At 41.1% G+C, this 22,200-nt stretch overlaps 1 protein-coding gene across 4 annotated transcripts; it reads left to right on the plus strand.

The window, feature by feature from the left end:
• The first annotated feature begins 1,624 nt into the window (after positions 1-1,624).
• Positions 1,625-21,563, plus strand: map2k7 (mitogen-activated protein kinase kinase 7). Of its 4 annotated transcripts, XM_046046850.1 has the most exons (15): positions 1,625-1,713; positions 1,789-1,839; positions 1,953-2,164; positions 4,241-4,288; positions 8,674-8,818; positions 9,380-9,446; positions 10,794-10,907; positions 12,107-12,226; positions 12,429-12,536; positions 12,625-12,804; positions 13,035-13,115; positions 13,813-13,955; positions 14,191-14,236; positions 14,339-14,474; positions 20,567-21,563. In XM_046046850.1, exons 3-15 carry the CDS (start codon positions 2,041-2,043, stop codon positions 20,614-20,616), a joined length of 1,362 nt encoding a protein of 453 aa, XP_045902806.1. In that variant the 5' UTR covers positions 1,625-1,713; positions 1,789-1,839; positions 1,953-2,040; the 3' UTR covers positions 20,617-21,563. The 4 variants fall into 4 exon arrangements, with proteins under 4 accessions (XP_045902806.1, XP_045902808.1, XP_045902807.1 ...); XM_046046852.1 differs by lacking the exon at positions 4,241-4,288 and having other exon boundaries at positions 1,632-1,713; XM_046046851.1 differs by lacking the exon at positions 1,625-1,713 and having other exon boundaries at positions 1,777-1,839.
• Positions 21,564-22,200: the final 637 nt, after the last annotated feature.

Genomic DNA, 22,200 nt, shown 5'->3' on the forward strand with positions numbered 1-22,200 from the left:
ACAACTAATCGATTAATCTAGAAAATAAACGACGACAATGAAAATAATCGTTAGCTGCAGCCCTCACCGGGGATCAAACCACCGACGTTCTCATTAGAGGACAGCCACTCTACCTTGTCCGACACAATTGTAATTATAATCATTTAACGATTAGATTAATTTTCATTTTAGATTAATCTGTTGATTAGAGATCATGTGGTTAATCGTTTAATATTGTCTATAAAAATTTATAGGATTGTTCATCAAAACTTGTCAGAGCCACAGGTATCATCCAAACCTGCAATTAATACATTTAAAAACAACTGAAAATCTTCAAATCCTCAGTGAAAAGTCACTGATTGACTAATCAACAAATTTTTCAGCTTTATAATAATGGGAACACATTAATGCCCAACATCAGCTTGATTAATGTGATTATTGATTTTGGAGAAATAATGTTGATTGTGATTTCAACCAAATCGCCGTAGCTATAATTCAAACATGATAGTTGGATTTCTGAGAAACAAAAATATCAGTTTACTTGGATTCCTTGGGGTTTCAGGATGATAACCTGGCCTTTGGCCTCCCTGTGAAGCAGCAAGCATCACTACTTATACTGGGAAAAACAACTTCTGGTTCACTGAATAGTTTTTATACAACTGCACATAGCACCTGTGTATATAGCCAGACTAAGTGAACAGGCCAGTTCTAAAGTCTTTCAAGGGAAAACACAAGAGGGTGGATCACTACACAGATAGTATGTGGGGTCATTACATGTTAACTACTGAAACATCTCCACCTTTTATACTATATATGTGAACTACATACTACAAATGTGAAGTTTGAGAAATTACCCCTACTTACACTTTTAAATTGATTATCTTTAGGTTAATCGATTAATTAGATGTCATTGATGTGCAGTGGTGGAAATGGCCACATTTTACTGGGGAACCATACTCTGGTGGGGTACCTTTCCACATACTTCTGTGACCCATTAGCTCTTTATTGTTTGGCTCCAGGGTCTTAGCAGGGGACTCATTCAGATCATAGGCAACACATGAGGTCATGGACTAAGGCCTAAAATTCATGGTTATTTTCATTATGAATTTTTCATTTTAATATTTATGAATTCATTGTTTGGTCTGTTAAACATCAGAAAACAGTTTTAAAATGCCCCTCACAATCTCCTGGAGCTCAAAGTGACATTTCAACTTGCTTGTTTTGTCCAACCAAACAGTTCAAAATGTTAAGATATTCAGTTTAGCATTTGAAAAACAGCTACCAATGAATATTTGGCAATTTATTAATGATTAATTGGTGATGAAAATAGTTGTAGAATAATTTTACATCAATCGACTAAATTCTTCATAACAAATCATGTCAGCTTTATTTGATTTAACCATTTGCTTGACCTAGGTGCACTGCAGCAGTTCCCTGCAGTACTGTACTTACAGTACTCTTACTGGGCTACTTATGGCTCAGCTTTCATTGCGCTGTAGGTGTTAAAAGTTAACATGATTATACGTTTGAACATCTACAGTTATTTAACAAGTGGAAAAACCACATCTGCTGATGAAGACCCTGTGATATGGTCGAAAGTGCCAGAACAGTCAAGCTCAACTTTTAATCCTACAGATGCACAACGCTGTGCAAAGTTTGTACGTCTAGAGTTCCTTTGTAAGTGAACAAACTCATTCCTTTGCGTCATATAACTGACAGCTCCGGAACAAGCGAGTAAGTGGACCTTGAGTAGAGATAATTATGTAGTAAAGGTTTTCAAGGTTAAGGATTAACTGTCTGTCTCAGTAGGTCTACAGCTGGACTTTTTTAGTTCCCCTCTTCAGATACCTTTAAGAACAGGTACCCTGGCTCCTTAATAATCCCACTTGTATAAACTAGGTAAATGACTATTATAACTATTGACTGTAAATATGTGTGACTCTATAATATGTGTGTAATGTGTGTGTTTCCAGTCAGTGAGTGTGCTGCTGGCCCTGCCTGATCGCCAGAGAGGGGAGTCGAGAGCTCTGCTGAGAACTACATGGTGCTCAATTTTTCAAGATGTCGTCGCTGGAACAGAGGCTGTCGCGAATCGAGGAGAAACTAAAGCAGGAAAATGAAGAATCTCGCCGGAGAATCGACCTCAACATCGACATGAGTCCACAGCGATCTCGTCCGAGGCCGAGTGAGTGTCCACCGGGGAGGACCGGGGAGTCGGTAACGGCCAGAATAGCGGGGGGAAAGATCGGAGAGGCGGAGGGAGGGAGAGGAGTGGGGGTGTTATGTTGCGCCTAGCTACTAAATGCTAACAGGCTAGCTACATAAACAAACACCGACTGAGCTTGGTCGGCTGATTTTACTGTCAAACAACTTACTTAACTAGTGGAGTAATATACATAGCGAGGAAAACAAAATATTTAAAAATGAAGCGCTGTCATGAAACATCTTGCTTGTTGTCACGTCCCGAAATCTGTTCCGATTCGGTCTTGTCAAACATGCTAAGCTAGCACGGTAGCAGCCTGAGTGATAGTCAGTGGCAGGCCCAGCGTCAATCTGAATATGTCATGTAGTTTCCAGCCCGTTTACTAATTATATTACGAAAGTGCCATTCATCCCAGCGTACCCGTGGTTTCGTGTAATTAGTAAGCAGCGTGTTTGCTCGTGACTGCTCCGGCAAAGTCAATTTCTCACTGCCAGTTTGGACCCGTGACGATACAGACGCTAATCTGTGCGAGCTATCACATCAAGCTAACGTTAAACAGACGTTACCGACCGTTGGTCAGGGTGTTTTGTCTTATACACGGATACTACATTTAGAGGTAACATGTCATTCTGCTGTAGACTCGTTGAATAAAATCCTTCACAGTTTTCAGTGAATGTGAAGTGAGTGTTATAATGTTTGGTGAAACAGTAACTTGGGCCCTTCCACCGACTGGAGGAGAAAACTCCCCCCAACTAAACAGCCCGGCTAGCACAGCAGGGGAGTCTGCAACATGCCTGTGCTGCTGACATGTTACATGCTTGACATGTAACACCGAAATACACACTGGAGACAGAAAGCTCTCTATCGTTTTAGCAGTGACATAGTGAACTATGAAATATAAACTGTTCAATATAAGAAACTCTAAGCAGTCACTCAACTGCACAAAGATTATTTCCTACAGAACATCACTTCTAATGAGCTTTGAGAGAAACAAAAAATGCTCTCAAAAAATGTGTTGTGAGGTTATACTAGCTGCCTGTGAGAATGAGATTGTAATGATGTGTGGATGAGTTAAAGGAAAGGCTGGTGCTATTCTGTATGTTGGTTATTGTCAACAAGTCTCAAGAAAAGACCAAAACCAGCAGTCAATCAATCATCCCCCTGGCTTCTCTAAAAAACTAGTAATACTCCAATACTGGCCAGATTAAGTTGATCATCCATGCCATAACATACAGTTTATTTCTCTATGTTATTATAAAATTCACTGTTTTGTGTTACATTCATTAAGTCACAGTGGGCCACAGACGCTGTTTTTTTAATCTCATCTGCGACCTTACATAAAGTGATGCTAGTAAGTTCCAAGCAGTGAGTTATACAAATTTTAAATTTGGGAAAAGGAGACCACTGGTATCGGGTCAACACTCAGTATTGGCAGATCATCTGAGTCAAGGCAGCAGTATTGGAAGAGAAAAGGTTGATTCAGTGCATCCGCATTAAAAACACACCAGTGAGCCACACTGGGTTGCACATTGTTTAATTAAAGTGAATATGGGCACTGTAGTTTATTTTGACTGGATGTACACCACCCTGCTGCTGTAAAAACTCACTGGAGTGCCAGAAGTGTATTCATCTGCAGTTGAAAATAGTCCCTGAGAAATATTAGTCCTGTTTGAGTAACGTCTGCTTTAAACTACAGGGCCCAAAAGTGATTGAGCCTTTTTTTAAATGGAAACAATACATTTGTAACCCATTTTTTTTTGGTTCATGACTTGACTGCTGAGTGCCACAGACAGATGGAGACAGACTAGCGCATTGTTGATCTTGGTCTTTTCATAGGATTTATTGACAAGAAAAAAAAAAAAAAAGATTTCCCCTTATCTCCTAAAATACACTGCTTTTGTTTATGTTTGAAGAAAAAAAAAAGGGAATTTATATTGAAGGGAATTTTAGTTTTTTTGTTTTTCTCTGTTATATGATGGAGAGTGTGTGTGCGAGCATCTCAGTAGAACAGTGCAGTAATGTGCGTGCGTGTGTGTATATTTTCTTTCCTCTGTCTAGTCATCGTGATCCAGCTCAGTCCTGCTCCAGCCCCCTCCCAACGTGCAGGTATCATTCAATCCATCGCTCTCTCTGCCACTGCAACCCCTCCTCCCCCAACACCTGTGTCCCCCGTTTCACCTCCCATCCCCTCCTCCCTTTATTTTTGTCTATCTTCTTCTTTTTTTTTTAAACTCATCAGAGAAAAACACAAGTTTACCTTTGTTTTCTCCTGCCATTAAAGCCCAATAGATCCTCAGTACTACTACTAGTATTACTCATGTTTGTCTTTTTAACACTTATATGCACGTTTCTTACATCCCATGTAATCAGAGTCTAAAAAGTCTGTTACTTCTTTAATAAGTGGCAGTAAAAGTCAGCTCACTCTCTCCAAAAATTATAGGGGCATATTGTGTTTCAGCCAGTCAGACTATATGGTCACATAAAAAAAAGTAACATATGTTAGCATCAGTTGACAATGTGTATTGTGGTTTCAAAGACATGGATTAACCACAATTTGCCATATAGACTTCAAGTTTTTTTTGTTTTATTTTTTCTTCAAACCTCCTCCCTGCACACACTTACTTTCTTGCTCTGTACCTCAGACCAGTTCCTGGTAAGATTACGTCTGGGTTTAATCCATGTTTGTCAAACAAGTCCTGATATTTTAGCCCAGCAGTTCTTTACACCTCCCCTCAAATCACATCTTCTCTCCATCTTTCCATCCCCAATCCCCCCCTTTGTGTCAGTGGCAGGGTAGTGTTGGTGTGTGTTGATGTTCACAGTGTATGTACGGGCGAGTGTCGGATAATTAACCTTTGTTGTGCTGGAGGCAGAGAAACACGGTGCATGTGGCTTTTCTGCACGACACGATGTTTTGGGTTGTGTTTTGTTTGACACAGTCTCTAATCCAGCATCCCCACTGGTTCGTCTGCAGGAGTGCTGCGAACACTCTGGCTTCTCTTTCTCTCTCTCTCTTTTCGTTGTGTGGCGACTTGAAGACTGTCCTTCCTGTCAGAGTCCAACTGACTGACTTTCAGCTTAGTCTGTGCTATGCAGTTTTGGCTGAACTTCTCAGACTGTTTGATGTCGCTTGTCTGTTATTCATCTTCTGGCATCTCCCTTCTTCCTGTTGCAGCAGCTCTGTGTGAGCAGAAGGCGATGCAGCAGTGCCTGTGATTGTTTATGTCATTTCTCCTCGCTCTGTCTGCCTGTCTGTCCTCTCATCTGTCTATCTGGAGCCAGCCGAACTGTGGAGATGCGACCTGTGCCAAAGACTGCCTGAGTTTTCCTTCCTCTCCATACTAACCCCTCTTCCTCTTCACTAACTGATTCTCCCCTTACAGGCTGATCTATCCGCAGGTGACTCATGGATACGAACACCTGCTGGCACTCTCAGAAGAGCTGCCAACCTGCTACTAAAAAAATAATGATCATAACAGCTGCATGGTCCTCAGTGTTTTGTGAACTGGTTTCAGACATTTAAAAAGTTGAAAAAAAAAATGTGAATTTTATTATAAGTAGTGAATTGAACTCTTAGTAATTAGGGTCCAGAAGCCACTCTTAGTGTTCATAGTCAGGGAGGTCACCTTTATAGCTGACTTGTCTGAGCATTTGGTTGCATGTCTGGTCTGTGCTAATACTACTTTAGATTGTTTGCCTGAAATTGTTCTCCATTTGAAAAAGAGTCAGTACTTGCACATACACCTGATATTACAATCGGAGTTAAACATGTCCTTGAACGCACAATTTAGTTGTTTATACAGGGCTAGAAGCATGTTTCAGTGCCAGTCAGTTTTAAACTGGATTTTCAATATGGCGTATAAGTCATTTAGGGGTATCAATCAGCTTTGTGTGGATTAATGTCAAACTACAGTTTATTAGGAGTCCAAGCCCGAGTGGGGCTGGGAACCCGCAAGTGCAAGGCATTGCGGGTTCCCAGTACCAGTAGAGCTGGGAACCCTATTGTTATTGTCAAGATTTTTTTTTTCTTCCGCAAAGAAAACTGATTGTGCGGCCAAGACGGTAAGTGCTACAGACGCGAAACTGACAGGGTAGGTCCAGGTCACCGCAATGACCTCAGGCTCAAAAATTCGGACACTTATACCTCAAGGTGGCGCTATAAGCAAGGTCAACGCGTTTGGGCTTGGAACTCCCACACGAATTGAGCGATTGAGCTGAATCTCGTGGTATAGCCCATGCCCATTTCCGTTTATAATTTTTTTTTTTTTCCCCCGCAAAAACTGAAAAACCTATTTTTATTAACTCCTCCGAAACCGCAAGTCCCATTGGCACCAAACTTGGCACGGACCATCTCTGGACCAAGCTGAATAAAGTTAGAGCTCTCCAGATTGATACGCGAAAAACTGTTTATACACTAACAAATGTTTGTGCAAAACACTAAAAACAGGAAGTGATGTCATATCTTAGGTTTGGAATGGCCGATCAACACCAAACCTGGTGCATTAATGTGGCATGGCTTGCTGAGTGGCTGTGCAAAATTTGGTGCAATTAGCCCCTAGGTGATGCTATTTAACACGAAAAATGTGTTCTTCTATAACCACAAGTTGCATTGACATGAAACTTAAGGCGAATTGTTCAGGATGGTCCCCTGACTCCATGGACCAAAGTTCACCCAAACATGCCCATAGGTGGTGCTGTTATTGCAGATTAGAGATGTCACTTACATGCATTTCATATTTCATATCACATCCATAACCACAAGTCCGATTCATACCAAATTTGGGCCATTTGTTCCCCATGTGCCCCTATTAACACCTGAAAAATTTGGTGCTCTTCAGACTAAAGGTGGCGCTATAATTGAAGCTCAAATACCGTGGGAAAATCCTATTCATTTCAATGGCATTTTGAACCAAAGGACATTTTGCCTCATAACTACGCGCCACTACATCACACATTCATAAACCTTTTGTCTACGTGTTTGGGGGATACTGTCTATTCGTAAAGTATAGGACACGCTTCTGTGCGATGACGTTTTCTTTTCAATAAATCGTAAAAACTGAAAAAGCTATTTTAAAGAACTCCTCCGAAGCGGCAAGTCCGATCGACACCAAACTTGGCACAGACAATCTCTGGACCAAGCTGATAAAAGTTAGTGCTCCCCAGATTGATACGCGAAAAACTTTCAGATTTGTAAGCTAACAAATGTGTGCGCCTAACGCTCTAAACAAGAAGTGATGTCTTCTCTTAAGTTAGGGATGTCCTATGATCACCAAACTTGGGGACCTTATGTGGCACGCCTTCCCAAGGGGCTGTATGAAATTTGGTGTCAATCGGCCTCCAGGTGGCGCTATTAATCGTATATCAAATAACACTCCCATAGAAATACATTCATTTTATCTCCGTAACCGCAAGTCCCTTAAATGTCAAACTCTGATTGTTTATTCAATTATTAATTGTTCGACTTGCACGGCCTCCGTGGGGCGAGTGGTGCGGCTGGTGCTGGGGGGCTTGGACCCCGCTTACAACTGTTTGCAGTTCTAGTTACAACTTGGGATCATCACTTCTGTCTGTTGCACTCACCAAAAGAATCTCTAGGATTGGGAACACATTACTAGGTTGTGAGACATACCCAGGGAAGCCAAACTTATTTGGAAGAGAAAACAAAGGCGAACAGTTAAAATATTACTTGTCCATTACATTTCACAAACCTGGTTCAACAACTACAGCGCTTGCTGTAGTTGTGCACACAGTTTTCCTGTATATTGAGGGATTATTAACAACATTACAGGTGTGCTCACTTTCGTTTTACCTCCAAATAAACTGTTGGTTTGTTTAAAAGCTATATGATCGACTCACTGCCCATACTTGTTTCCCTGCTCCCCGTATGTTTTGTAATGTGAGATCTCACTTTAGTGAGTACAGTTGCTATCATACTTACATAAAACCAATGGCTGCCCACGTCCCTAAACTGTACCTCCCGGGCTACGGGCTAACTCTGCGCTCTCTCTCCCTGCCTGAGAATGGTGTTGCTTTTGCTGTGAGATAACCATCCTGTTTGTTTTAACATTAGGTCAGCGAAACAAAAACAAAGCTGTGACGTTGGGGAAATAAAAACAACAAGTTCATATGCTGGTTAAACACTACGGATCTAGATCGCAGGGCTGTAGTAAAAGAACTCTGACTTTGCCAAGGCCACTTTCTCCTGGTGTCTCATGGGAAATACATTTTAGTTAGTACTACACAGCGTATGATAGATCACATACTTAATTCATCAGACACTTAGATGTAGTCAGTGTGTGTGTCCAAATAATAAATGATCTCTGTTGGTGCACAACATCTTTAAACCACTTAAATAATGGAGTCAATGAAAATGCATGATTAAACATAGCCATCTTACACCTTGTGGCATGCTGGCCTCTGGTGCGAAACTGTGCTCTTTGTTCTGTACTCCTGTCTGTGTCTAATGTGTCATGCAACCCCCCTCACCACAGCGCTCCAGCTGCCACTGGCCAACGATGGAGGCAGCCGTTCATCATCTTCAGAGAGTTCGCCTCAGCACCACCCCTACCCCAGCCGCCCGCGACATATGCTAACCCTGCCCACACCTCCGTATGGCCTACAGAAGAGCCTAGAGAAGTATGGACACAATGCTGATGTTCATCTGAGCAGTGATTTAACAAGAGAACTGTATTCGCATAACTGTCATCTGACAACAGCAAACAAGTTGATGTGGCATCAGTAAACGCCTCTTTGTGTACAGCATAGAATTGTAAGATGGTGGTAAAAGATTGTTGATTTAAAAAAAGATTCAATACATTTTTGGTTTTGAAATAAATAATAATAATAACCTTTCTGTGAACATAGACACACATGCACAGAAATCCACACAGGGTGAGTGAGTGTACTGTTTAAAGTACAGAGGAATAATTATTGGGTAAACATAGAGAGACAAAACAGATTGACTGTGATTTTACATATATATTTATGTATTATACCACTGGGGTGTGAGCAGAACGTTACACACAATGGATCTGCATGCAGAGTGTGTGTGGGTAGAAGAGATGTACAGAAGCACACACACTGCATCCATTTATGAGTCAGAAGTCTCTCTCTCATCTCGCTGTGGACTTTTCACACTGAAACTTACTTCATGTGGCAGTAGCGCTCCCTGACTGTGTGTGTGGTTTGTCCCCACAGTGCTGAGATTGACCAGAAATTGCAGGAGATCATGAAACAGACAGGTTATCTGAAGATCGACGGTCAGGTGAGATGTGCACACGGAGTCACATGTTGAGTTTTTTTCTGGTCTGTAAATGTTAATCCCTCCCGCATGTCATAAATTATATTAACTGAAAAACAGTGATAATGTGGCAACACATCCTGTGTCTTCTTCTGTTGAGCTGTTGACCTCTATTGGTGTCCAAAAACTATTGAAAACACATGAGTGAGCCACACTGATGCTTCATTACAATGATCATGGGCACTGAGGTTTAGTTTGAATCGATTTCCAGATGCACCGTCCTGCTGCTGTATATAATCGCAAGGGCAGTAAATGTGTATTAATCCACAACAATTGCTCCATTAGCTCCTGTTTGAGTAACATTTGCTGCAAACTACAGTTGCTTTAGGAAATAACTTTAAAAGAAACTAAAACTACATATTTGTGACTTGTTTTCAAATATTTACATCTCCAGTAGGAACCGATGGGGTGTCGGCTGAGCACTCAAATGGGGGAGTTGGGTGTTGCAATTTCTTGCGACTTGTTGACAGTTACAAAATTATAGAATAAAACAGACTCACTTATATCGCTGACATCAAGACATCACTTTACACAGTCTTAAATTATTTTTTATCACACTTTTTTTAACACTTCTTTGTTCTCATCAGCATTCAGTAAGAAAGAATAAAATCTAATTAATTATGATGAGAATGCAGGCAGGCTATGAAAGCAAACATCTGCACCGCTGAAGTGTCCTTGAGCACTGCATTGAATCTCTATCAAGGCATTTTTTTTATCTCTTTGACAATAAACAGAATATTATAAAAACTCAAAAACTGTGTTGCTTTTATCTACCAAGATAAAATCGAGGACAGTGACTACGGGTTGGCCTCATTTTGTTTGTTTGTTTTTCCTCCCTCGTGCAACCTTCAGGTCCAGTATCGCAGTTAGTGCCAGTCAGGGTTTGAAGATTCTTGAGAAAGAGATTTGACTCATCGCTGCACTCCAGATTGTCTTTACTTCCTCTCATTAGCCCTGAAGGGTTGTTACATCATGCACCCAGTGAGATGTTGTTCACAGCATCTCAGTCACCAGTGTTTTAATTTTAACAAAGCGGGGAAATGATGCATCTTCCCACTGTGTGCTGGTGTTCTCAGACATGGCCAGTGGGGGAGCAGCTTAATTACACATCAAAACATTTGTTAGTAAATGGCCCAGAGGGAGTTCAGTGTTGCTTTACGATGCAGAAAGTCAGACCTGGCCTCTTTCATCTATTTTCGGCTCAAAGAGTCAGCGTAGAGACAAAACATAGTTAACATTTTAACCGATAAAAATATCTTAAGCATGATCTGAAGTCTTATTCTGTGTTTGTGCTTCCTCATCTGTCCACAGCGGTATCCAGCCGAGGTGACGGACCTGATCAGTGAGGGGGAGATTGGCAGCGGGACCTGTGGACAGGTCTTCAAAGTACGATTCAAGAAGACCGACCATGTCATCGCTGTCAAAGTAAGAGCCTCCTGCACTCACACATTTATCAGTATTTCCTTTCCTCGGGAAGCCGGCCTGCTAAAATGAGTATCCAAAGTTTGTAACGAGTCATTTATTTAATGTACTCCTACTTTTTATGTTTTGTCTTGGTTTAAAGGTAACACGCTGTAAGAAATGTACATATACTCATTTGATTCAGTTCCTCCTTTTGTGAAATCAATTCTTGAAACATTTTGGCGTTCCTACGCTTATATGTAAAAGGAGAAAAATGTTTTATTTCCCATGCCATAGGTTTGATTTTTAAAGTGTCCCATTAGTATCACCTGCTGTGGCTAGTTGTTCTGGGATCCACAAATACACATGGGACAGAATCTAGACACTGACAGAAAATAATAACATAAGGAATACAGAATACATAAAAATATTTAAGTATTAGTCATTAATAACACAGTTAGTTTAAAACAGGACTGAATTGGTACATAACCCAGAAAGAGATTTGAGACATAATTAGAATGCTTTTCATTAGATCATATTACCTAAATTAAATGTCAATTGCAGTTTGAAGCTCTTTCTGTAAATAATTTATTTGATGGGGGGTTGGAAACAGCTTCCAGTCGGAGCAGTGTCTGTACAGAACTGAATTTCAGATGTTTGGGAAGACATAATTCACAAAAATTAATTTATATTATTGATTTTTAGCATTGCTTTTATACTGCTGGTTTGTGGCTAGTGTATTTAAGCAGTCTTAGAAAGAATTCAAGTTCAAGCTGTGGCTTATATTCAGAAAACAAGAAAATGTCCCTACAGGGACCATAAAGACTTGAAGTAAACTCTCAAAGACCAGTCAGCGTGATCAGAACACAGGAGGAGCTTGACACCCAGCCTGACTTAGCGCTCTGATTTTCTGTTGTGCTTTAATTGTGACTAGTTTACCAACACAGTGGCAGTAATAACCCCACATAACAACCCTTCTATTTAAGAGATGGCTTAATTGTAGCTGTCCGAGTTGTTTAACAATTAGGGAGTCCCTCAGCTCACCAGAGGAGTCTTTGTGTTGTGATTTCCTAATGGCCTGTTTGTTAACATGCACACCCGCCGTGGTGTGTGTTTCATACATTCAAATGTTGGCAGGAATCTTACATGTCTCTTTTGTGTGTGTGTGTGTGTGTGTGTGTGTGTGTGTGTGTGTGTGTGTGTGTGTGTGTGTGTGTCACCAGCAAATGCGTCGTACAGGAAACAAGGATGAGAACAAGAGGATCCTGATGGACCTGGATGTGGTGCTGAAGAGTCATGACTGCCCTTACATCATCCAGTGCTATGGCGCCATAGTAACCAACGTGGGTTTCTCCAAAATACTTTACATACATTAACTACAATACAATAGTAGTCCTTCACCAGCTAAAAGACAGACTTGGGTTTATTTTTATATTTGTACCCAGTGTGACTGCTTTTACATATTTCAGTAAGCTCCCCTGTGGTACCTCCTGAAGTGTGCTGGTAAATGCTGGATGTTGAATGTGTGTTTGTGTGCGTGGTCAGACGGATGTATTCATTGCCATGGAGCTGATGGGAACGTGTGCTGAGAAGCTGAAGAAGAGAATCCAGGGCCCCATTCCAGAGCGAATCCTCGGAAAGATGACTGTGGCGGTAAGAGGAAGAAACACAGATGGGAACTCTGCTCACGTGATTGTTTGATTGATTGCTTATGGTCTCGCTCTGTGTGTTTCTGCTCCAGATAGTGAAGGCGCTGCTGTACCTGAAAGAGAAACATGGCGTCATCCACCGGGACGTCAAACCCTCCAACATCCTCCTGGACGATAAAGGTCAGATCAAACTGTGCGACTTCGGCATCAGCGGACGCCTCGTCGACTCCAAGGCCAAGACCCGCAGTGCCGGCTGTGCTGCCTACATGGCGGTGAGTGAAAGCCCACACACACTACACTCAAAACACAACAAGTATCTCACACACAAAGTTCTCACATCCTGTCTGTCAGCCAACATGTTTGTGTTTGTAGCCTTACCAATATATTTGAACACAAGACATAAATGGATACAAACAGATGCAATCAGAAAATATCCCAGTTTAAACATGATACACACATGTATTCCCTAAACAGAGTCTTGCCTGTTTTTGTATTCTTGCAGCCTGAGAGAATAGACCCTCCAGATCCCACCAAACCTGACTATGACATCCGAGCAGATGTGTGGAGCCTTGGCATCTCTCTGGTAAAACTACTTTTATTTTCTTACCAGGAAAGAAGTGTACTCGTTTTCAAAGTGGGTGCAAATGTGTCAAAATGGAAGATACCATTGTAAAGTACTAATGCTAAGATGCATTAGGTGGTGGCTAACATTTCGAGGGCAGTAATTACAGTAATGCCATGGTTCACATCACGCTCTCTGTTGTCAGCATGATGTACTGACCTCAGACCAGTTTTTACAACCGGAGCTTGCTGGCTAAGCATGAACTGCTAGCCCTGTTTGAAAACCATTATGAAAGAGGATATTTTTTTTAATATGGGGATGTTTTGTCTCATCTGAATTTCCCACTGTAGCTTCATCTATTATTCTACAGCTGTCAACAGAGACATGAGTGGTTACCCGAAACACCCCCAGACTAAATAGTTCCAGGAAACAGCCTCAGGAACTAATCTAGGGAACTGAAAGTACCTGTGTCTCCACCGCATCTGAAGAACGGTGAACATTAGGCAGATAGTCCAGTAATGAATGAAAAAACAATGGTTTGAGCAACAAAGTGAGTTCGATTTTTGTCAAATTACTGACAAAACCTGCTTGAATCTAGTTGTACACAACTGTAGAGTTACTATATTGTGTTATTTATTTAAACAGTCTTTTTCCAAACAAGTGTAGCGTTTATTTCCATCATTGACAGTGGATGTTAATGGGTTCTTGTGTCTTGTAGGTGGAGCTGGCCACAGGACAGTTTCCGTACAAGAACTGCAAGACAGACTTTGAGGTTCTGACCAAAGTGCTGCAGGAAGATCCTCCTCTGCTGCCCCTCGGCATGGGCTTCTCCCTTGACTTCCAGTCCTTCGTCAAAGACTGGTGAGTACAAATCTCACTCTATGTAACTGATGCTCACAGACTGCAGTCCAGCTCTCAGGTCATCAAGTTGCTTTTCTCAGGCTTATGATTAGTTAGTTATTGAGTGTGGGTGTTGTTGTCAGTGTTTTATTTATTATCATGTCACTTGCTGATACACTTTTATATGAAGCAAATTAAATTTATTATTTAAAAATCACTCATTGCAGCTTCACTTCATGTGTGTGTCTGTCCACAGCCTCACAAAGGATCACAGAAAAAGGCCAAAATACCACCAGCTGCTGGTAAGACACCAAGCAACAAACATTTCGTTGAGATTTCCCAGAAATAAATAATAGTCACGTAACTAAACTGTCTCCCTCTCGCTGTTTCTCTTCCTCGTCCAGGAGCATAGTTTCATCCGGCGTTACGAGGTGCTTGAGGTGGACGTGGCCGGCTGGTTCCAGGCGGTGATGGATCGCACCGAGTCGCCTCGCAGCAGCCAGTGTTACAGCCATCAGCACCAGCTCCACTCGCTCTTCAGTAGGTAGCCTAGCCCAGCCTGGCGTTAGCTTAGGCTGACGCTAGTCTAGTCTAGCTTTAGCTTTGCCAAGCCCAGACTCAGTCTGTCCTAGTCTAGCCCAGCGTTAGCAGCTAAGCCCAGCGTTAGACCCAGTCCGCCTGTCCATCTGTCCACCGGAGAACCTGAAGAGCCTACAGAGGAGGGGGGAGGACTCTGGCTTGACAGGTGGAGTGATGGACGGATCAATGGATGACACAGGTGTTTCTCAGTGTGTTGAATCTGGACAGGCAGACATGGGAGGGTGGGAAGAGGAAAAAAGGTTCACGCTGCAGTTAGCTTCATTCATTCACACACTGTCGCGTCTTGTCACACTATCCTTTCACGTCACGTCACGGTGTGTGTAACAGCCACACACTCACTTTCATACAAACTGTGTGTATCTTGCATGTGTTTCTACAGTAAAAAAACTTGGTAGTTTTTCATCTTCATGTCCGTCTACAACATTGATCCATTGGATCCGTCAACAGAGTAGTCACTACACACTGGAAGAAAGCATCTGCTACATTAGCAAACATTAATCTCTCTTGTACATAAACATTATGGAGGACACAATGTCCGGTGCAATTATGATTCTTCAGGTGTTTCTACTATCACACATTCTCAGGGTGTGTGTGGGTGTGTGGGTGTGTGGGTGTGTGGGTGTGTGTGTGTGTGTGTGTGACACAGGTGGTTGGTAGTGAGATTATGTTTCCATGTCATTTCTTCACCTTCACACTACAGCTGTAACACACAAACAAGAATGAATTCATAATGTTGGCTGTGCTTCATTTTTAACATGTTAGGATAGTAATCCTCATTAACTTTGATATGAAATACGTTTAGATCACCCATTATTGTATTTAGCAGCTGCATAATTGGAAAACAAACACAATGAAAAAGAATAACAAAAAAATTAGTGTTGCATTCTAGCTTTGTACAAAAGGACATTTTAGGATTTTTTTGTGTGTTCATAATGACTTAGATGAACTTAAAGAGTGTTACAGGAGATGGAGGGAAACGAAGAAGAGCAAAGATGAGTTAGAAAGGTGGAGTGTCCGACTTTCTAGAAGTGTGCGTGAGAAAAGAAAATCGAATAAGAGGGGAGGTGAATAACTGTTACTAATGTGAGAAACAAGAGAGAGGTTGGAGATTAAAAGTGGGGGCAGAATGCTTTTTTTTCATTGAGAAGGCAAAGAACAGGAGCTTGTACAAAGAATATGTGCTGTATGGGGTAGAGCTTGTGGAGCATTTCTTTACTTCACTCTCTCTGTTTGTCTACCTCTTCCTCTTTGTCCACCGCTCTGTCTGCCTCTGTTTTTAGTGTGACATAGAGCTCCACAGTGTTACCAAACCAAAGGCTTGTTGTTGGTGGAGGCCAAGAGATTTAGACCTGCCCCTGCAAACATTTCAGTTTTTAGAAACTAGATCCGGGGTCTCAAACTACCAGGCCAGGGGCCAGACCTGACCCACAAAGTCATAAAGCAGCTATCATTTTTAGAATTCATTCAAAAATCTGCCTCACATATCAGTTTTCTATTTTTGTCTTTTAGGCCTGAAGTAATCATTTACTTTTTCCAGGGGTTCAACTTACAATATTTTTTTTATTGATCACAGTCAAAGCAGATCAAAATGTCAGAAAACTGTCATGTTTCCAGATTATCAGATTAAGACAAATCAGTTTGCTATCATTAACAAAGAAAAGCAGCAAATCTTCACTTTTTAAATACAGCTGATCAAGTAATCGTACCTACCTACCATACTGTAAGAGGAACACCGCCTAGATTTGGCAAAACACACCTAAATGACACCAAAATGTTAGTTTCAAAACCCAAAAGAACGTTTGACCTGGAGCACAGTTACTTTGAGACCCCTGAACTAGAGGATTGTGAAGATAAAATTGAGTGTTTCGCGCTTGATAAACCAGGCACACCTGAACTGGTCTGTGTGTGTTTGAAATTGTGATGTATAGATGTACGTAATGAGCGCAGGTCACTGACTGCCTCGCCTCTTGCAGGGCCACAGCCAAAGCCTGCTAGATGTGCAGACTCAAACCTCCCACGCCCTGTCACACACCAAACCAAATCACTGCTAGACACAGAGAACTGAGGCCTGGCAAAAATAGAGAGAGGAAACTGTTAAGTGTCAGAGAGCGAGAGAGAGAGAGAGAGCAGGAATATTGTCAAGATGGCAGAAAAGATGAGTGAAAATCAAAACAACAGGAAAACGAGAGGAGATGACTGAGTGAGGTGAGAGGGAAGACGGGGAGTATTTAGGAAAGTGGAATGGAAAGTTTAAAGAAAAGTCAGAGGCAAACTGGAGATAGTTGACAGGAAGTGAGTGTGTAAAAAGGAGAGAGGAAACAAGGGGAAGAACAACCTCAGTTCCACAAAACTGCAGAGCTCTGAGGCTAGCTGGTTACTGTAAAAAGCTTTCATGGTGTTACACCAACCTACCATTTATGATGTTAGTGAGTGAGTAAGCGTGTCGTGTTTGATGTTTACTGTTCTGTTCAAACGATGTTATTTATTTACATTGCTGCTGCTGCTGCTACTTTTTTATTATTGCTTTAGACGCTGCTGTCACTTATTTTCCCCAAAGGACAAAAAAAAATACTTTATTCTTTTTCTTTTAAGCCAAATAAGTAAAATAATGCAATGTCAACACGTTACCAAATACAGAAGAGCAAGTCTGAAGAGGGCAAACGCAAGTGAGCAATGGTGAGATGGAGTAGTAGAAGAGAGTGCAGGGAGGTTGGCTTCACAAAAAGTACTCACACCGCACACCTCACCTCAAATGTAGCTGTACGTGTAAAGTAGTTAATCATTTATATCCTGACGTCACACTAAACTCTGTACAGTGTAGATAAGACCTGAGGGGATGTCTGTCTGTCCAGATGCTTTTTGTTACATCCATCCTTTACTCCGTCCATCCGTCCCTCCATCTGTCCACAGGTCGCCTGCAAGCTTGACAACCTTCACAGTTCTCACCAAAGGTGTCCACAACTCAACTAAAATAAGAAAGAGCGATGTTGTTATTCTTCTGACTATTGTTATTGACATTATAATTGATTACTCTCAGCTATGATATATATGAACTCTCTCTATAGCTAGTGGGGGGGGGCACTGTAGTGTAGCAGTGCCGTGAGTGTGTAAGTGTCATATTACTGTACAGGGGGAGACTATTGCACTAACACACGACAAGGGCTCAGCAATGAAACCAGCCGGCTCATCCTTCTCCTCAGTCAATCCGCTCACTCGGGGCCCGTATCACTGAGGGCTGCCGGGCTCCACCGAACATTAGCGAGCCTGGACAACTGGTATCACACAGCTGGTTATCGACTGGCTCCGTTTGCGCTGGGTTTTCCAATCCAGCTAATCCAGTTCATAATCGCATGCCAATCAGTTTTGTTTTTTTTTATCAGTCAAACTTAGGACAGCACCCTCCAGTGCCACAGAAGACAGACCTCTGCTGTTGTTGTGTGTAAAAACAGCGGGGTGTCTCCTTTTAAAGACAACTGGCATTGTGGATTAAGAGTGTTAAAGATTATCTACAGTGTCAGTTTAATTTAGTTTTTTAAATATGCGTCTATAATAGTCATTTATTAGGCTGTTTGTGTGGAAATCTCTTGAATTTCCTTGTTTTTATACCCAGAGTGGGCATGCTTTTGTATAAAATAAAACCTCTTATCTCTGACTTAAGTCAAGGTAACTCTATTGAGACATTTAGCCACTGTTTGTGTGTTTCTTTTTTTGCGTTTTATTACTTGTTACTTTATTGTAAACTCTACTTATGCCCATGTTGGTAAATCTGTCTGAACCATGACTCTGATCTCCCCACGCTTAAAAGCGAGCCAGCTTGGTGATACCAGAAAAGTTAAGCCCAAAGATGGCTCAAGTCTCTTGGTGATACAGGCCTCTGAGCAGATGTGACGGCGAGCTGGCACGACTCCGTTAGCTCAGCCTTAGTCGGGTGTTTTAATCTGGAGACCAGCGTGTGACCTGGGACAGATTTAGCTTCCAGCAGTGAACACGGGACTCTTGTTGTTTGGTTGTCCTTCTCCTTTAAACCCCTCCAAATGACAAGATTCAGGGCTGATCATGACAGATCTGCTCATATAGACCTGATTCTGGTGCTTAGCATCCGTCAGTCTGTACTGCTCTGCCAGCACAGACTGAGGTGTAGTCATTGGTGCAGTTTCTAAAAAAAAAAAAAAAAAAAAAAACGTCAGGGAGCCGGGGCGACCCGCTCTCACTACAACGTTCACTGTTCAAAATCTTTACGTGTGACTTAAAACACAAAGCTGGACCCAGTCTCCCACTGTCGACGTCCTCTGTTGTTAAGCTGATGTGTATTTTAAACGCGCACACACTCGCTCTACCGTGCCGTTTGGGCACCTGATTGGGTGACTGTGCCACGCTGCACCTCTGTGGAACCAACCACAAACTAGTCATGCCAGCTTAGCACCTCCTCCTAGGAATGACTGTCGGTGTGTGTGTGTGTGTGTGTGAGTGTGTGAGGAATCAAAAACATATGATGTTAACCCGTTCTTGCTACTGCCAATAGTGGCTACATGTGAATATTAGCTTGTCAGGTGCGAGGCCAGGGGTCTTGGCATCAAAGGGGCAGCGTGTGTGTGCGTGTGTGTGTGGTAAACCCATCTGTAAGTAAACCAAATATCATTTTCACTATGCATTCGTTCAAACCATGTCAGCTTACTTGGACGGGGAACAAAAGCCTCCTGTACATACACAGATTTACGGATAAAGTGGAGTTGGCGACAGTGTGTGTTTTCTTTTCAAGCCCCCTCCCAGTGTGATGAACATCACCGCCTTCAGCTCGTTCAAAGAGAATAGAGAGAGCAAGAGAGATGTTTTGAATGAGCTGACAAATATTTAAGGATTGTATTGGGGTCGGGATGGGACCGGGGTTAGACTGCAGGTTTGTAGTGTGGGGGAGATACAGATCAATGCTGTAAAGTATATCAATTGCATGTTATTGTCACCGTTGTAACTGCCATTGTTTTGTTTTTTTTGTTTGTTTGTTTTCTTCCAAGACAACGGTTGGTTGGGGTGGGGATGCACAAAACTTTATCCTTATTTATGATTTTTACACATATAGTCTGTATTTTTGTTTTTTGCGAAAATGTTGAATTATGGTGTACTTAGGAAAAGACACACTTTTATTTGCCTTTTTTATGTTCTTTGTCAACTTTGCAATATACTTTTTCACTTTGGACCCATCATTAGTTGTCGAGGAGGAGCTGTATCTTTATTAGCAGACAGTGTTTGTTAGAAAAATGTCTCAACGTCCTGTTTTCCTCTCCTTCATGTGCCGTGTGTCTTTCCTTTCAGTTAGCTGTGTGTGTGTGTGTGTGTGAGCAGAGAGTTTGTGTGATGTTTATTCGTCTACCAAAAGTCTTTATTGATGGTGATTATTATTATTAGGTTTAGTTTTTTTTTTATGATAATCATGATTACTATGATTACAGTTTTTATTATTATTTTTGTTGTTATTCAGGGCAAAGATGACACCAAATTGAACAAAGAAATAAATGGGTGATCCCAGACAGCACTGAGAGCTGCACAGTGTTGTCTGTCTCTCTAAAGGTTTCTTTTACTGGCGAGGTGGAGCAATCATTTTTCTCACCGTTACGCTGTAGTGTCTGTCCACCTTATTTAAACTGCCACATAAAGATAACCTCTGAACTGAGAGTCTAGTAGTATTTTTTTATTATTATTATTATTATTATTATTATTATTATATATTGTTTTCCTTTGATCAGATATCATGATCGCTTTATTTCTTGTTACCCCAGTGTGGGTCATAAATTGTGTGCTGTTATTTAATTCCCCCCTCCCCTCATCATCCCTGCCCACTGCTTATGGATTTTATTTTTTATTCTATTTTATGATTATTATGTTTTATTATTTCTGGTTTGTCTGATGCTGTAGTAGTGAGCTGATTGGTCAAATGCCAGAGCTTTTTTTTTTTTCTTCTCTAATGCTGAGACTGTCGTGACTGATGTTGCACTTGTCATGGGTTTTTTAAAGTTTGTTTTTGTTTTGTGTTGCAGATTGTTGTGCAGAGAGAAGAATATTGGGTGTTTTCCTTATTTTCTTTTAAGTCACAGCAGTTCTTTTATCAATCATAGATATGTGACACAGAGCAAGAAGATTATTCAACAGTGTATTTTTTTCACTGATATTTATTTATTGGTCATTTGTATGTTTTTTTTGAAAGGGGGGGGGTGTTTTTTTGTTGTTTTTATTGTGTATTGCTTTTTTTGTGGGGGGCAAACAGGACTCAAGTTAGAGGAGTAGTCTCTCATTGGCATTTTACTATTATATACAAAAAGCAGAATATCGTATTCAACCATCACACTAATGTGCAGTCTATAAAGTAACAGGTTAAAAATCTGACATCCATTGTTTTCTTTACTGTTTACCCTGTCAGAAGGCTCCAACAAACTATCTGCTCATGGTTTAAAGCTGAGTAGCCACCGCATGGTGTATTTGAACTCTAGTGCTATGCTATGAACACAGTTAAAGCTTGTATTTTTTGAAACTTGGATGGTTTTAGGTATTTCAGTTGATGATAGCTACTATGATCGTGGACTGATTGGCTTGTTATTAACCTGCACTCCCTGTTCGCGAGGTGGGACACGCCTGCTTTGAGATATCATTGAGGTTTGTTGCTTGGTTTTTCTAAATGCAGTTCCAAGTCTAGTTTGCATGACTTTGCTAGTTTGCAGGGTGGGGGGAGGATTGACTTCAGTCACCGCTGTTGCAGTTCAAATGCTTCTTGTATGTACGACACCATGGATTTATTGTCTTGACAGTTGTATCAATCGACACAGCTTTACTGCCTGTTTCTGTTTCTTTCTCTTTTTTATTTTTTGGTTTGTTTAATTTTGTATTGTTTTTTTTGGTTGTATTTTCCCCCTCCCCCCCTGAGTCTCATTTCAAACAGAATAAATGCCATTATATTGTGAATACCTCAGGATTTTTTTGGAGAAAAAAAATAATAAAACACTTAAAAATCAAATAAATAAATAAAACTCATAAAAAGGTGGTGTGTCATGGTTGCATTTTTTTTCCTTTTCATAAAGGTTGCATTGAACAGAAAACATGATGTCATCAAAGCTCCACCAGAGCCACAAATGACATTATAAAACTGTTTGTACAACCTTGTAACAAGTAAACTTAACTTCATGTGTAATATCTAAGACTATATTTAATATTCATAAGTTTCACTTCATATTTTTGCTTTCCACAGGTACATATATAAAAATGGCTGCCAAAACTAAAAAAAGAAGCATGCTGCTCAAAAATGCTGCACTTCAACTCGTAGTTGTCAGTTTTGGCCACAGTGAGGTGCACTATTCGTCCAGTGTTGGTGTAACAGAGCCAGACAAAAGAGAAAAGTCTGAGTAATGACAATCCCTACATGAGAGCCTGCTTTAAATCTTTTTTAAAAACTTCTGCCACTGTTTCTAATAATCCTAATAATAAAGTACTTTTGTGGCGCCGCAGGTGAGATGATGAAGTGGATCTGGACAAGCAATACTGTGTTTTTGAGTGATAGGAACTGGACTTCTGCTTTTCTCATTCATCTGAAATAATTCTTGACACTGTAGATAAAATCAGCCCTCTATCCACCAATCACTGGCAGGCCGATGTGCTCAAACACGTCAGAATAAACTCGCAG

This window comes from Micropterus dolomieu, linkage group LG04 (genome assembly GCF_021292245.1).
Source record: "Micropterus dolomieu isolate WLL.071019.BEF.003 ecotype Adirondacks linkage group LG04, ASM2129224v1, whole genome shotgun sequence".
Taxonomy (NCBI): Eukaryota; Metazoa; Chordata; class Actinopteri; order Centrarchiformes; family Centrarchidae; genus Micropterus; species Micropterus dolomieu.

What these genes read in the sequence shown, in the direction of transcription:
- map2k7 (XM_046046850.1), top strand. Translation starts at nt 2,041, where the DNA reads ATGTCGTCGCTGGAACAGAGGCTGTCGCGAATCGAGGAGAAACTAAAG. An exon ending in ACCATGTCATCGCTGTCAAA is followed by an intron (nt 10,908 to 12,106) that starts GTAAGAGCCTCC and finishes GTGTGTCACCAG; the next exon opens with CAAATGCGTCGTACAGGAAA. An exon ending in TCGGAAAGATGACTGTGGCG is followed by an intron (nt 12,537 to 12,624) that starts GTAAGAGGAAGA and finishes TTTCTGCTCCAG; the next exon opens with ATAGTGAAGGCGCTGCTGTA.